The following is a 16,921-nucleotide window of genomic DNA, read 5'->3' on the forward strand; positions in this document are numbered from 1 at the left end:
AATAATGGAATAGATCTGACGAACAGTCGACACTAAAGACAATATTACCTCGTACCTAGCACTGCTCCAGCCCAAATGGACTCAGCAAATAACGAGTCCACTTACAACAATAAACAGAGCAGCAATTGAAACTTAATCGTTAGGAGTTCACCAACACATTTCTCTACCTAATAGACTGCAGCTCCCCTAATCCACTCAGTGCCAGAGCTACGCTACAGCATGGACCTAAGATCATAGTCTTCTCTGTTAAAACCTCAAACATCAGTGCAGAACTGCTGAAATCAACAGAGACATTGTGCTGAAAAAAAGGAGCTCCTACAAGTCAAAAAAAAAAAATAAATGTCAAAGCAAGTTAAGAGTCACCGTGTTCTGATACATGCTCAGGGAATCCCACTTAAAGAACAGAATAGGTTTTCAAATATGAAGTATCTATTTCAGAAACATCAGCACTTTCATCTCCTCTCGCTTCAGTGAAAAGAAGTCTCTTTGCAGTAATGTCACTGTGGTGACTCAGTCAGGTGTCCAACACCTAACACTCTTTTTTCCAGAGGCATTCAATCACTTTTCCCACAGTCAAAGGTTAAGTAGAAAATCTGATAACGGTATTTCAGAACAGAAATCAGAACTCTCATGAATTCCTTTCATTTTCAGCCAATCAACAACCTGATGTAGCTGTAGTGTTCACTGCAAGGGGATTGGACTAGATGACCTTCAGAGGACCCTTCCAACTCTAAGGATTCTGTGATTCTATGAATTTCTGCAGAAGTCACCTCAGATGAGAAGAGATTTAGAAGTACTTTTGCAACAGTGGCCCTACATGTGTTTGTTTAGTCTCTAAAACATCAATTTCTGCTGCAATCTTCCATTACAGAATTACCATGGCTTTCCATGATCAATATCACACACATCAGTAAATCTAAATGCTGCAGCAAGGGGGAAAAAAAAAAAATTGGAAAAAAAAAAAAAGGAAAACAAAACCCAAACTACTGTAGATGGCAGCTACTAAACTACTCAGACTAATTTAAAGTTCCTGTTGGATGGAGATGCTGCTTTCTAACTGGCAGAAAAATTGTTCCTTCTAATTAAGTAGGAATATTAGAAGGTCAACAGAAAGCCAAGTTTTTATTGGCTTTTTATAGGGGAGACTTTAGAGAGTGAGCCTGCTATGAACAGCTCTGGAAATAAAGGGCAGCATTATCGTGGCTGTTCTCTGCTTGTGAGCAACTGCAGTCTTGTCACCACCAGGATGTTTCTGTGCAAGTACCAGGGTGTGCACACCAGTGTACACTGGTCCTTTTCACTTCTATTTCCCTCACCAAAAACAGACACTCAGATGTGACTTTCTTCTGTGTAGTTCCCTGTCAGTGCTTTCCCTCTCCACTTTCCATACCACCATCAGATTGATTTTCAGACCTGTGGACATAGTTAGAAGTGTCATACATTAGTCTGAAGCATTATGTAGATTAACTCAGCACAGATCTAAAATTATGTTGTCAGGATCATGAGAGCACAACTTGCAGGGAGTGTTTATAATCTGCCGTTTTATTCTCTGGCACAGTCCTTTCCTGGTGGGCTTATTGCTGCTCAGCTCCCTGTATAATGCTTTCACATCTTGGTTCATTACAAACCAAGTTTGATACTTGTGAGAACTCAGCTCTACTTAAAGCGAAGCTAAATCTGTGTAGAAAAGCAGGGTCTGTTGTGGAACATGGGGAAATGGTTTCAAACTAAAGAGTGAAAATTTAGATTGGATATGAGGAAGAAGTTGTTGTAAAAAAACAAACAAACGAACAAGTGGCATAAATATAAATATATACATATTTATATTTATATAAATATATATATATATAAAACTTTCTCTTAAAAAAAAACATCAATCTCGATGTTTCTAGGCATATATTCTCAAAATAAGTGGTAGACAAATTCACTCTGGTTTTATTCTAGCCATGACATCAAAAATGAGTCACAGTGTAATTAAACTTTAATGCCAACATCTGTTTCAGCTAAGGAGACAGTGGAGCAGTTGGCCCACGGAGGGTTCTATGGCTTATTATTCTATGGTTTATTTCACTCAAATCAAGATTCAGCTCAGCAAACTGGAAATGGGACAACAGCAACATTCTAACTACTTTCCCCAAAACAATGATCTTTCAGAAGCACTTGTAATTCATTTGCAGCTCAAATCCTGCCTTATCCAAACCGATTGCTACATAAGGACCAGTGATGGAAAACACTAAGGATTCTGCTGCTTCTGTGCAAACAGAAAACTTCCTTAGGCTACAGCCTGCTATCAGGACAAAGGCAGCAAAATGCACTTGGAAAGGAATAACTTGTGTTCATGGTTAGCTAATTAGCAGAAGGCCACAATCACCACAGAGCACCATGTGACACTGGGCAACCCTTCTCCATCCTAACTTCTACAGTCAGCCACAATGTGTGCTGGGGATAACAATAGGATGTTGAACGCCTATTGTGCTTCCACCCATCGCTCAGACAGACTCACTCTTACTGAATAAACAAGGGGAAAAAATTCAGCAGATCCTGCTCACTGTATAGCAACCATTAAAATCATGAATAAATCATTTACTGTGCAGTTATTGTGTTGATAAACTACAGTGAGCGCACACCATTGGGTCAGCACTGCTGAAAGTGCAGCAGGCATCACTTGTCTCCAGTCCCTGCCTATGATAACAAATACAGTAACAAAATCAGTCCCCATAACAGAGAGAAAAACCCCAGGCCTCTTACAGACATGCAGATTGGGTGTGGTAAAGATCAGAAAAAAAAAAAAACATTGGGATCACATTTGTTAAACAGCCCTATAGCTTGTGTACTAATTGCATGTAAACATCAGAGCCATATTAGAGGCAATCGCGCATGTCTATGTGCTACCATAGAGCAGTGTGGTAATTGTGCTTGCATATTAACTAGTTAGAAACCCAGGAGCTACCACTGCTGTTTGATGCACCAAATGGTTGGAAGAAATAAAACTTGAATATTATTATTAAAAAAATCCATAAAGATGACTGGTCACCTAATGAGCCATAACTAACTACAGATATAGCATCAAAATGCAAATCTCTATACTTTAAAAAAAGCTTTAAATCCTAAAATAACAAAAAGGTCAACCACCTTCTGGATCTGAAATCCTCTGGGTCTTTTTCTACCTCAACAGTTCTCTAATGCATATGATACAGGACGAGGTTCCCTATACACAGCTAGCAAGAAGTGTTTTGATATACAAGATCTTGCAAGAACGGAATTTCAACCCTTTCCCCAAATAAAAGCTTTAGGTGAGATAAAAACAAACATACAAACAAACAAACAACCAAACCAAAGGAAAGGATACAAGTAGTGTTCATCAGGCACTTACCACTGCACAGAAAAAGTGACAAGCTATTTTTTGTTAAAATGTAAATCTCATTTTTTCCAGCTTGGGAAATTATTCCAGTCTTTCTGGTGCCAGTTTGATAAAGAAATGCTCTCCAGAAGCAAGCAGGCCAAGACTTTGAAATTGGGAACAGAAAAAAGATGGTGAAGGGAAGTAGAAATATGTGGACAGCTGGAACAACAGAATCATTGCTTAAGCCTTATTACGAAAAACTATGAAAGACTAAATTCACCCATTTGCCTCTCATGCCAGAGGGAATAATTGCACAGTGGTTAAAACATACATTTTAGGACAATCTGCTGTCTCACAGGATTGAGTTTTTCATGTCAGCTTGCCATTATTTTGCATTAAAGTCATAGTCTGCATCCTACAATCAATGATGGTTACGACGAGAGAAACTCTCTTGTAAGAAGGTCACTGAACAACAATAACACACAGCTTTTAGCAGATTCCTATCACTGTCACATCACCTCCTGAGAGAGGGTTTGTGTAGCCAGGAGCTGCTAAATTCTTTCAACCTCCTCCTTTTGCATTCTGCCACTTCTCCTTTTAAATGAGATTCTAAAAGCAAAAATGAATGCTAGAAGCATACATGAAATCCATACAGGTTTTGCACATAAGTATATACATGCCCACCTCCTTACATTCTTATATTCTGTATAGTCACTTGTAAGAGATGAACACTGCCTATTGTTTTCAGGGAATATGCTTTATTTATTGTTATCACATCCCAAACAGAATGGGAAAATGAGAAAGAGAAAGAAAATCCAACCCCAAACCAGAACTTTGTCTTCAATGTCAGCATCCAAAAAAAACCCCAAACTGTTCCAGATGTGGTCATGGTGGGACAGCAGCAGCTGTGGCAACACTTGTACCACATTAAGGCCAACAGCAGCAATGCCTACATCTGTCAAAATATTACAGATGGCAACCCAGTGGAGACAGAAGTTCTTCAACCTGCAAAGGGTTATACAAATACCCACAGGAGTTCAATGCGTAGGACACATAAGCGGGTGTCAGCATAAGTAATGAATCAGGGTCAGGCAGGGTTGCTGCGGAATTGTGCTGACTGCACAGTTTTGAGGTATTTCCCTGAGCTCTGCATAGAAAAGTGACCTTGGGACCTAACCCAGAACTGCAGCTAAAAATGGCAGAACAACAGACAATGCTCTGCTCAGTATTGTTTTGCCAAATTCACAGCAAAGTGATCTCCTGATCCATTTCTTTAAATGCACAGGGCTCTACCCAGCCATTTCTTTTCTCTCTGCTATACTGAGTCATTCATGATCCTTTTCTGACTACATACTGGTTGCAACAGCAACAATGTTGACTACGTGCAAGTTTAACAGAAGCTTGGAGCAGCGCAACACTAGAGATCGAGAGCACAGATGAATATTCGGTGTAGAACAGACAACAGAAGGGTGTGGGGTGTCACAAGCAAATCCTTTCAATGCACAAACAAAACTAACTCCCGTTAATTCAGAATTTGATAGTTGCACATACGACTACATACAGACTCAATTCCCTTTCTCTTCCATATCCTACACTTAGTCTCCATTTCTTCATTCCGTTTGTGTTAAAAGTTCATCACCTCTGAGAATTAGTTCTCTGAAACACAGCACATTTCTGACGCTCTTCTTTTTTTTTAGTAAAACATCTGGTACAATGAGCCTCCACTGCTGCTGAGGACGTTTCCTCTATGTCCCAGTATAACAAAGTAATTTCAAAAGGAAAACAAAGAAAAAACTCAAAGCAAACAAAAAAAAAATCTTCCAAAATAATAATTCCTGGATCCAGCTCATGAAGAAGAACAAAACAAAGATGTTCATGTTCATTCCCAAAAGGCCCTTCCACAGTAGTGGATCGATCTTTACTTGTATTTACAGAGAGCACTACTGGGTCTAGAAGATGTGAAAGAGATATCCACACTCCGTTCTTTATTACCACAGCATTTTCAGTCAATAACACTGTGTTTCCTGACAGAACAGTACTCAAAACAATAAGCATTGCAGAAACCACACTTGCTCTAGAAGCAAATACTTCCTTGACAAAAACTCCATATAACAACCTTTAGGAACTGCACATACTGCTGTCTGCAGTACAAAGGTTCCCTTCTGACAGATCATATTTTCTGCTGGCCCAAGGCAATACTAACCCAAGAAAGGGAAAAAAAATAGAATGGAGTAAGGTTGCTGCCCCCAGGTGGCTAAGAGCAGAGGGGCAGCCACGAGGACCTCAGGGGGCCTGGATGCTTCTGAACCCCTTGAGATCATGCACAGAATAGAAAATCACAGTGAGAAAGAAGTACAACAGCAATCAAGGCACAAGCATCCCCTTTCTTAAAGGGACTGCTTCAGACAGAAATGAAATTAATTGATTCCTCCTTTCCTGTAGGAGGTGGCACTGTCCTGGTAAAAGCCACAGATAGTGGCTTTTTGTCCAAAATAAATAAAGCAAGCACAGAAGACAGTGATCTGTGTGTGTGTGTGTGTGTGGGGGGGGGGGGGGGGGGGGGGAGGGGAGAATGCTGTGCTGCAGTCTGTCAAAAAGACTGGAGGCTATTTACAATTCCTAGGAAAAGCACTTCTAGGCAAAGAGCTGAAGCTATAAATTAACCTGCTACTGGTGCACACTCATTATAATTAACACCACCAGAGAGAAAGAAAGAAGAAATGAAGGAAGGCTTGAAATGCATCAGGACAGAAGGAGAAACAGGAGAGCAGGGGACTATAAAACAACGAACACCTCACCGAGGGAAAGCTGTCTGAAGCTTATAATCATTTATCCTGTACAAGATGGATCTGAACTCTTAAAAAAAATTGCCCAGAACTGCAGGGTAAGGCAGTTACATACAACAGTGCCATTCTCAGACACATGAAACTTATATCTGCACACATTTTCTCCCTGACTCTCAGAGAGCCTCACACTAAAGTGAGTGCCTTTGCACCTCCAGCCTACTTTGAATTCTTCACTTAACCAGTTTACAGACTGTTTGGTCCATTTTGACTCTTCCTTCTTAACAGCTTTCATCTAATTTAGAAAGCAAACCAACTGGAATTCTATTTGTAAAGTGGTAGAAGGATTGACAAAAGATGATGACTGTTTTGGATTTGCAAAGAAATTTTCCTCCTTGTGATGCCAAACTAGCTAGCAAGGGTTGAATGCTGGTTTATCTCAGATAAGCAGTTCAGCTTACAGATTTGGAACATGGAAATGTTTAGCAATTTGTTAGTAAATCATTATCTTTAAAGAACATTTAGGAAGCTGACTGCATGTCCACTTTTTTAAATTAGCAAAAGAATTCATAGTAAGGGTATGTATCACTGTAGAATCATTGTAGAGTGAATTTAAACACAATCTACACACAGGACAGGTCTGTACAATCAAGTACTAGTTTAGTTTGATGCAATTTCAGGCCAGCGATCAGTCTAATGTCGGATGCAGAGGCACTGTAAAAGCCTGAGTTTTTGCTGATAGAAAGAAGTAGGCTGATGTCACCCTCTCTACTATCTCCATTTTCCTCAGAGGAAGAGAGCACAGGAGAGATTCACATTGAGAAAGGGCATAGTTTGGGACAAGCATTATACAGTGCTGTGGGGCAGTACAACTAGTAGAACTGGATCTACTGCAAATGACTGGCAGAGCAGATGTAGAGGAAATGAGATAATACTCTCACCGCAAAATTAATGAAGCATAAACCCAGTTCTTACGTCCACTTGTGGATTCTTCAGCCACTGGCATTATCTGATCAGTGCTGGAAGCATTCATGCCAGGAATTCAGGCTCATGTGCTAATCACACTGCATTAACTCATACAGGAAAGCAGATTTTAGCCAAAACCTGCCTAAATGGATATGCGTTGTTTCCACATATAGTAAGAAAGATTTAGTTATTCATGCTCTGCTCCTTCTGTACCTTGAAAGAAGGAAAATATTTCCTTACCGTGTTCATAAATAGTTGAATCATCCAAAATGTTAAGCTAGTCAGCCTTAATAAAATCCACGATTTTTACAGATGTAGTTTGCATGTCAAAACATAATGGAGCTAAATGTTACATTAACTGACAAACCCTTAGCCTTTACAGGAACTTTAGACTACTGCTTTTTTCCTGTGGAGTTCTGTTAGCATAAAATCAATATAAAGTCAGAAATACAAAAGGTTTGCTCTCACTTTTCCCAATCTTAATGCAGAATAAAGCTACATTTGGCCCCTTCTTATATGGTATGAAAGCTATCAGCAAAACCTATGGGGGGAAAAAAAAAAAACAACACACATACAGCTAACAAGATGAGGTCATCTAAAATCCGATGACCTCATAGGTCATCAGATAGTCTATCCACTTCTGCCACAAGTGGAACTGTATTGTATCAGTTTACACAGTAACTTATCTAACCTGCTTTTAAAGGCCCGCAATGATGAATCTCCATCTGCTAAGATGATGAATGCCAATGTTGCGCTATTCGTTTTAGGATTCCCCTACCCAACACAGGAGCCTGCCTACAAGTTGAAGAAATCACTGTTTGTTCTACCCATCATGGACAGAGAAAAGTTAACTTTCCCTCTCACTGCATACCATCCCTAACTTTGTTAAACACTTGCATTTAATCTTTTTTTAGATATATATTTCAGACCTTTGATTCCACCCATTTTCTTCTTGGTCTTTTCCTCAGCCTTTCCACTTCTTTTTGGATCTGTACTGCCCATATCTGGAGGCTATTCACTAGCCATCAGCAGTTGACAAGAGTCATTTTTTTTTCTGTTTCTCAGAAAAACAAAAAAACAAACAAACAAAAAAAAACAACAAACCAATACAACAGCATACACACAAAACTAACTGATCAAGTAACATTTTCCAATGGTCTGAGTAACTCACCAAATACTTCATTGTCCTCTGAAGACTGTTGTGCTAGTCTTGCTGCTTTCGGACTCTCCTTAGCCGCTTCCTCCACCTTGGTTTCAGCATTCTGTAAAACAAACCACTCCTTCAGATCAGGTCCTCTTTTAAGGTGACTAACCAGAAACATCCTTTGAAATTCTTAATTATGCAGGAATCACATTCTTAAGTGAATACAGAAACATTAACATGAAGGGTTTTTGCCATCTTTATAATTTCATGTGTATGTGTTTTTGCAAAATATTGAGGAAAATCACTCTTAGAAAACAATGGAGGAGGTTGTTGAGTGTTTTAAATGGAACATTCATTTATCTTTTTTTTTTTTTTTGTCTCTCTACCTTATAGTCATTGTCTCTTAAGCCTCAATAATGAAACAGTAGATAAAATTCCATGACACAGTATCTTCAATAGTGATTTCCTTGCACTTCAACTTAAACCATCACATTTGATAAGCATGTTGCTCCTCCCATCCCATATTTCATTTAGCTGGGATGCTACAAAAGCACTGTCAGAGTACAGCATATAACTTAGATGTGCATATATGTGTGTGTGGGAGATATATATATGTATATTCAAAACAAAGCTGTGCATCTTTGACACCTTGCTCAGATATTTACCACGTCTGCTTCACCTGTCTATTCACCAAATGCACTGGAGAGAGAATTTAAGTGCACCTCTAATACCAGTGGCAAAATTCTCATTGAAATCAGTTTACCTATGTGCCTACCCATCACTAAAGACCTAGTCTTTGCAAAAATGTTAACAAATAAGATCAAATCCAGTTTCCAAATCCATCTTATTTTAAGTTGGCTGGGAGGAGAGTGGCACAGTGGAAATGGCATTTCTAAACTCTTCAGAACAATTGTATGTAATATGAATTTAGCAAATCCAATTTCTTTTCAAACATTTGATTTGTGGACTTTTAAAGATTTCTGCTTGACATTATTTCAATAAATTTGTCAGAGATAGAAATTTCTGTAAAAACAGCTTCACAATTGTACAGCACTAAGGTCACCCTTCCTACTTTCTCACACACTGAATCTCAGTTAGCAGCAATGAGTACGAAATGGCGATTTACAATTCAGCCTCTTATTTTATCCAAGCCACCACCCTCCATGTTTGAATAACAGAGTACCAGAGGACATAAGATATAGGACTATAGAAGACATCTAAATTAGAATAAGAGTGAGACCTTAAAAACTACGACAAACTTCAAGTTTCCACCTTTCCCTCTCATATTTCACTTTCTTTCTATTGACATTTCCCACTGTTGATGTACTGAACCAAGAACACAGGGCACAAATATTTCTCCTGACAGAGGAAAGGTCAGCCAGATAAAGAGAGGTTCTACTGCTTGGTAGCAGCTATTCCTTTAACCAACTAAATGACCATCTGAAGCACAAGCACTTAATTAGTTCTGAAGCAAATTTGACAATTAGATATCTTTGGACTCAGGTTAATGCTACATCAGTCAGCAGTTTCAGAATTTGAGCTGCCAGAATTCAAAGCATTTCATCTCCTAATTAAAAAAGAATGAAAGCTGCAAAAGAAAAAACCTAACTCGTGGAACACTGAGTTTTAAAGTTATATTGCTACTACAGAAAACTCTAAAGACAAAAGAAGCACCTCATGTTTTCAACATGTTTTACTTTGGTACTCTGAAGAAATGCATATGCATGCTTACAGCAATGCAGCTCATAAACCAGACTGCACTTGAGCGATGAATATGAATTGACTGATGCAATATTAAATATTACTAGGAGTTTAGTATGAGTTGGAGAAGAAAATAAAGCGCTTGTGGTATGCCTATGTTTTTGAAACAACAGATACTGCTCTATTCAAGAGCATGCTCATTTATAAGATGTTTTCTGAGGCTTTGAAGAAATTGCCTTTATAAAATTTACAAATTCTGACTTACATTTTGGAACTGCTGCCATATACAGTCCATGAAAAATACAACTTAATGCCTCAGAACTTCAGCACACTTCCAACCTGCATGCAGCATCTTACCTCCCCTCGTTAAAAACTGCACAGAAGAGAGAAGAAAACAGTTCAACTAAGTCTGCCAACCTTCCTACACAAGACAGCAGACAAATTTAGGGCATGAAAACTCAAAGGGATTCTGAAGAAAGACAGCAATCTGTTGGGAAAAAAAATAATGAACGCAATATCTAAAAAGCTTATTGGTGGTGTCACAGCAGCAGAAAAGTGTTAGGGGAAAAAAAAAATAAAAAACAGAAAGAAAGGGACAGAATAGAAACTATGCTTCAGAGGAAAAATAATCTGCAGAAGTGTTCTTAAGGTACCAAACTGAACATCCCACACTGAAATCCACTAGTTATGAATCTCACAAAGCTGAGGAGACAGCCAGTTTTAGCACGTGCTCACTTCAGTTTGGTTTAACTGGCGTCTCTCAGGATGACAGCGGCATCCAGTCATAAACCAGCAGTGACTATACAGAAAGAAAACTTGCTCAGATAAACACAAGCACTGGAGCCTTCCTCAAAAAAAGTCATGTATTAACCACAGTGTGCAGGCACTGTCTATGCACATGAGATCCATGCCAAGGTCCATGGTGCCCAAACTGCTTTAGAGAACCAGCAGAAGCCACTGAATCAGTGAGCCACATAACAGAGTTGGATTCTTTATCCTATTTTAGTTGCACTGTAGTAAGCAGCTTAATTACATCATCTTTGTAAGAAATGGAGACCAGCTTTCTACTCTGAAGAAAGCAGAAGAGGATAGCTACTATGGCAGTGAGTCAATTCCAAAGCAAAAAGTCCCTAAAAACTGTGCCATCACCGAAAAGATAAAATTCATACATATAGAGCAAACCAAGTTCGCAGCTCTCCAAGATGAAGAGGACAGCTGAAATCCTCATCAGAGCTACTGTTATAGGTTGTATAAAGACAGCACTTGTCAGCTCAATTTCAGGAGTACGATACACTAGATGTGATTGGGTAAAGCTGGAGGAAAAGAGTTGCTATTTCTCATGCTCTTGTTCTTCATGGGAAATGCCTGGGTCATGAACTTGCTACAACAAGTACTCAATAGACAGTGACTAAAAATGATTTGTCATACTATGCACTTTCTACGGAGATGTTAAAATCCATTCCTCTAAACACATGTTTTTAGCATTCTCAGATAAGTCAGAAATACAAGTCCTGAGATATTTTGGGTTGAGCTAAATCACAGTGAAAACTACATGGTAACTCTGGCTCCCTGGATAAGCTGCATTGCTGGTGTTGACAGATGTCAGCTCCCAGATGTCAACAGTAAATTTGCCTCAGAATATAAGTCTAAAATATGACAAGGCATGGCAGAATGTTAATCTGTTCGACGTAGCTCCTTAAACAAAATGCTAGCCCTAAAAAAAGAAAAAGAACAAAGAAAAAAGTCTTTAAAATACTTACTTTGCTTTACTATTTGCACTGAAATTAAGTGTCATCATTATTGATAAAGCTACTATTTTATAACCAAATATGATACATGAAAAATCACAGCAAAAAAAATCATTAATGATGCAGATATTCTAAAGAAAATTTCTATTATAAAACAGATATTTAAAAGGCAAGACATACCCACTTGTTTGTTTTTTTTTTCTTCCAGTGTCCTAAAAACTTTCAGGTGTCTCAACCGCTCCAAACAATTAACAGAAAAATTCAAAACTTATTCCTTCAGAATGCTTGAGCTGTTCCAGGATGGATTCGTTATCTAAAGTTACAAAGCGCTATTGTAGCTTATAAAATAAAGCTCCTTTGTACCAATCATAGTAATTCTATCTAGATCTGACTTTCAGGTTGAGCACTCAATGCACTTTCAGGACAGACTGGTAAAATAAGTTTATTTTATAGAATTACTGGTTATGTCTGATTTGGACCTATAGATCTCTATTTCCTATACCTACATATCTGTATATCTTTATCAGTGATCTAGATGAGGGGATCGAGTTCAGAAAGTTTGCAGACAACACCAAGTTGGGTGGGAGTGTTGATCTGCCAGAGGGTAGAAAGGCACTACAGAGGGATCTGGATAGACTGAATCGATGGGCCAGGTTAAACTGTATGAGTTTCACTAGGGCCAAATGTCGGGTCCTGCATTTTGGCCACAACAACCCAAGGCAACTCTACAGGCTTGGGGAGGAGTGGCCAGGAAGCTGCCTGACAGAAAGGGACCTTTGTGTACTGATGAACAGTCGGCTGAATATGAGCCAGCAGTGTGCCCAGGTGGCCAAGAAAGCCAATGGCATCCTGGCTTGTATCAGCTGTGGTGAGCAGGACTAGGGAAGTCATCCTGCCCCTGTACTCAGCACTGGTGAGGCCTCACCTCAAGTACTGTGTTCAGTTTTGGGCACCTCAGTACAGAAAGGACACTGAGGTGCTGGAGCAGGTCCAAAGAAGGGCAACAAGGCTGCTGAAGGGCTTGGAGGATATGCCCTCCAAGGAGCAACTCTAGGAACTGGGGCTGTTTAGTCTGGGGAAGAGGAGGTTGAGGGAAGACCTTATTTCTCTCTTCAAATACCTGAAAGGTGATAGCAGTGAGAGCGAAGTTGGTTTCTTCTCGGTGGTGACAGGACGAGGGGAAATGGCCTCAAGTTTTGCCAGGGTAAGCGTAGGTTGGATATCAGGAAAAATTTCTTTACAGAAAGGGTTGTTAAGCACTGGAATAGGCTCTCCAGGGAGGTGATTGAGTCAACATCCCTGATGTGTTTAAAAACTATTTGGATGTGGTGCGCAGGGACATGATTTAGCAGGGGGCTGTTAGTTAGGGTAGTATGGTTGGGTGAGGTTGGTACTTGATGATCTTTTAGGTCTTTGCCAACCTGAGCAATTCCATGATTCAATGATTCTATATTTCAATAAGTTCACAGAAGCTCTCTCTCTCTTCCTCTCTCCAAAGTATCACTACAAAAATTCACTCCAAACTGGAATCCAAGTAAATAGTCCTGAGATCAGACAAACACTTTGCATGTGGTTCACATCAGGGAATTGACAACGATCCCCCAACTCTGCAGCTGCTCTGATATCAGAAGAGAATCTAGCGGACCTATTGGCCCAGTTTCCCACTGCAGCAGACCACTACCTCTTTGTGACTCAGTTTATCTGCTTTCCATCACAGCTGTTGGATCATATTATAGTGAGCAAATGAACACTGCAGTCTCCATGTTACATAATGTTTAAGAATTTTGATAGGTAAATATAGAAATAACTGGTAGCTATCAAAATATTTGCCACCAATTAATATCATTATCAAAATCACATTTTGGCTATGTACGCATTAGTGCAAGAAGGCCATATTATTATTGTTGTTATTACTATCATTACTTTGCTCCTATCATTGCCTATTTAAAGGATCTTTACTTGAATGGGAAATAAGAAATACTGAGTTACAATGAACTGTGCAGTAACAGACCAGGTTAGAAACTACAATAAAGCATATGGCATTTACTGAAGTAGCTTATTTCCTCAAAGAAAACAGGACTCAGAAATGAAGAATTGTACTCTTGAGTGCTTAAGCCAACCTTTAAGCCACCTTGACATTTTTGCATATTAACTAGAAAGGTCTTGCTTCTTTTCCTTTAACCATACAACTGTTACTTAAGGACTTCATTTTGCAAGGGAAAAACACACAGATATGTCAAAACTTCTCATCAGAAGCCAAATAAGTATTCAACAAGAAGGATTAGTGTTATATTCAAAAGAGAATTAAAAAAAAATAATAATAATCCGAAAATAGAGTTTTATGCTATTTATATTGTTAGCGCTCACATTCCCATTCCCGCCTCTTGCAACCAGAGAGTGTGTTTGCTTCATCTCGACGGCAGACATGAAAATAGACTTAAGTTTCCTTTATTTTCAGTACAACACTGACATAAAAAGCTATAACCACAGAAATAACAAAAAAAAAGCACCACAAACTGTGTATGCACAAACAATTGCTTTGGCATCATATCCATCTGTCCATTCACATCTGTTCTTCATTCATTACTGTCCATAGTAGGTTACCTTTCCTGCACTTTAAGTGGTAAAACGTGATTCCTCCCCTATACTAAATTTACAAAATTATTTTAATATAAACAACTGACACCACCTTAAAAGACAGACAAAAATTTCAAGCAGATGAAAACAGATTTGACTGCCAATAAGCCTCCATTTCAGAAGGATAGAATAAGCGTAAATTGCTGCAGGCAATAATAATCTTAATAATGTAGTCTGTAGCCATAGCAGTAAATTGTGCAACTTCAGGCTCAACTGAAGAACTCAGGAAACCATTCCTGATATTTCACTTCTTCAGTGATATTCATCTAATTTCTATAACGTAAGTCTGCCTTCCATTTAATCTTCACATAATGGATGCACATTGGCCAGGTTACAGTACACCCTTAGGACACTGTATATATTGCCTCTTCTCAGCAGACCTAACTGACCTTCTAGAGTTCCAGTGGGGAAGAAAAGCAAATCTCTAAATCATAGCTACAATGTGGCTTCAAATTATGATAACATGATAGAGAGGCATTATCATCATTAGTAAGTCTGACATGCGCAAACATTTTTCTAAATAAAGAATACAGCTGAACTGGGTAGAAGTTGCAGGGCTCCAGTCCCTCTTAACAGGGATAATTTTCTTTGCTACTACGTCATCATGTTCTGCATCCCCAGATTAAGTACTGACACTGGTATTATCATATAAGTCTCATCAGAATGAGTCAGAAAAGTTTCATATTATTTCCTTTTCAAGGACTTCATCAGTACCACACAACTGAACATACTGTGGTCAACCCTGGACAGCAAGAATTCACAGCACGCTGCCTGCCCTCCAAGTAGCCACTGATCTTCTGTATCTGGATTAATAAATGTATTCAAGCACCTTCTTGAAATCAGTCATTAATTCCTCTTAACTGTAGAGATTCATCATCCATTCCATTAATACAGCAACCTCATACACCTATCTACTGCCATCATGCACAACACAACTATACCAGACAGAAGTTGGACTCACATTATCTCCAGAGCTTTGAGTTCTTGAAAATGTTCCAGGGAACTCTTACATCAGATCCTCCTTCATTCCCCACCAGCCATGAAAATTTCATAATTTTCTCAATCATGTTCAAATAAACAAACTACTTTTTCAAACAGCCAGCTAATCCCAACCATCATCTCCAGTTTTCTAGTAGACCTCATGTTGTCAATTCCATTTTCATTTCTACAGATTCTTTACATCCCATTTCTGAAATGTAATACTTGAAATATCCTCTATTCAATGACTTCTATATAGCACAATTATTTTTATGTTCCTGCATGTCAAAATATCATCTGAGATGAAAAAGCAACAGAGAGAGATGGATAAAGTCTTCCAAGGACAATTTTCTGTTTCTCTGAAATCTCAGCTTCAGCAATACAGTGCTAGGGCTGCTCTTGTCCCCAGCTGGAGAACTTCAAAAGTTTCAAACAGAAAGATCCCATCACTAACCCTCCAGGCAGACAAATGCCTTTTGAAAAAGGGCTTAGATGCCAAATGCTTTGAAGGGATGCATCCAGCCTATTTTGAAACTGGATACCAAGGGGTTGCAATAACTACTACTAAGTTTCAACTCAAAGACTCACTAAATTCCCCATTACCATTTCCATACTGATTTGCTATGTGATTCCATTTGTGAAGAACATTTGAAAACTGCTTTTGTTCATGGACAAGTTTTCACAAACCAGGTTAATATACAAAACATTTTGCTTTCATAGCAATTGTTTCATTTTGAGAAAAGGATTCTTTTCCAGAGTTCTTACATTTTCAAACAGACCTAAATCTTTCCAGCACAAAACAGAGTACAGCAGATAAAGACAATTTATGGATCCATGGTATGCTGCTAATTTGCCTTTATGGTCCATAATGTATTTCTCAATGCTGAAAAGGGAGGTTCAGACATATAGGCAGACAATAACTGCTCACATTTCCTGTTTTCAATCAACTGACACAGGATAGCTGCATTTGGAAAGAAGGTGCTAAAATCTTGGAATATCCCAAGTTGGAAGGGACCACAAGCATCATCAAGTCCAACTCCTGGCTGCACTCAGGAATACCCAAAATTCAAACCCTATGCCTGAGAGTGGTCCATCAACTCCATCAGCTCAGTGCAGTGCCCACCGCCCTGTGCTGCAGACCCTTTCCCTGACCCCCAGCTGCCCTCCCCTGATGCAGCTCCATGCCATTCCCTGTCGCTGTCACACAGAGCAGAGCTCAGAGCTGCCCCTCCACTCCCTGTGAGGAGCTGCAGCCGCTGTCAGCCTCCCCTCAGCTCCTCTGCTCTGCGCTGAGCCAACACAGGGACCTCAGCTGCTCCTCATACACATTATCCTCCAAGTCCTACATCATCGTAGTAGCCCTTAGCAGCCTCTCTGTAATAGCAAACAGACTCTTGTATCCTCTGGGGCAGAGGAAGGGGAAAAAGCTACGTCAGTTACAACTCTGTAGGTACTGAGACACTGACAGTACTGGCAATGCTTATAAAGCAGCACAGAATTTGAAAAACAAGTTAAGACAAGACAGAAAAATATGCTTCAGATCAATATTTTCAATGCAAAGCAAGAATCCTGTCACGTGTCTTTCACTCTTTGAAACACTCATGCTGAAACCATACACAGG

At 39.3% G+C, this 16,921-nt stretch overlaps 1 protein-coding gene across 5 annotated transcripts in view; it reads right to left on the reverse strand.

The window, feature by feature from the left end:
* The window catches only part of LOC125690524 (myelin basic protein), a 105,436-nt gene that overhangs the window by 42,879 nt on the left and 45,636 nt on the right, over positions 1-16,921 (reverse strand). For all 5 annotated transcript variants that reach the window (XM_048938898.1, XM_048938902.1, XM_048938899.1 and 2 more), the window contains exon 3: positions 8,264-8,354. In XM_048938898.1, coding sequence (XP_048794855.1) covers positions 8,264-8,354 — 91 coding nt within the window. The remainder of the gene's footprint in view (positions 1-8,263; positions 8,355-16,921) is intronic.

This window comes from Lagopus muta, chromosome 3, assembly GCF_023343835.1.
Source record: "Lagopus muta isolate bLagMut1 chromosome 3, bLagMut1 primary, whole genome shotgun sequence".
Taxonomy (NCBI): domain Eukaryota; kingdom Metazoa; phylum Chordata; class Aves; order Galliformes; family Phasianidae; genus Lagopus; species Lagopus muta.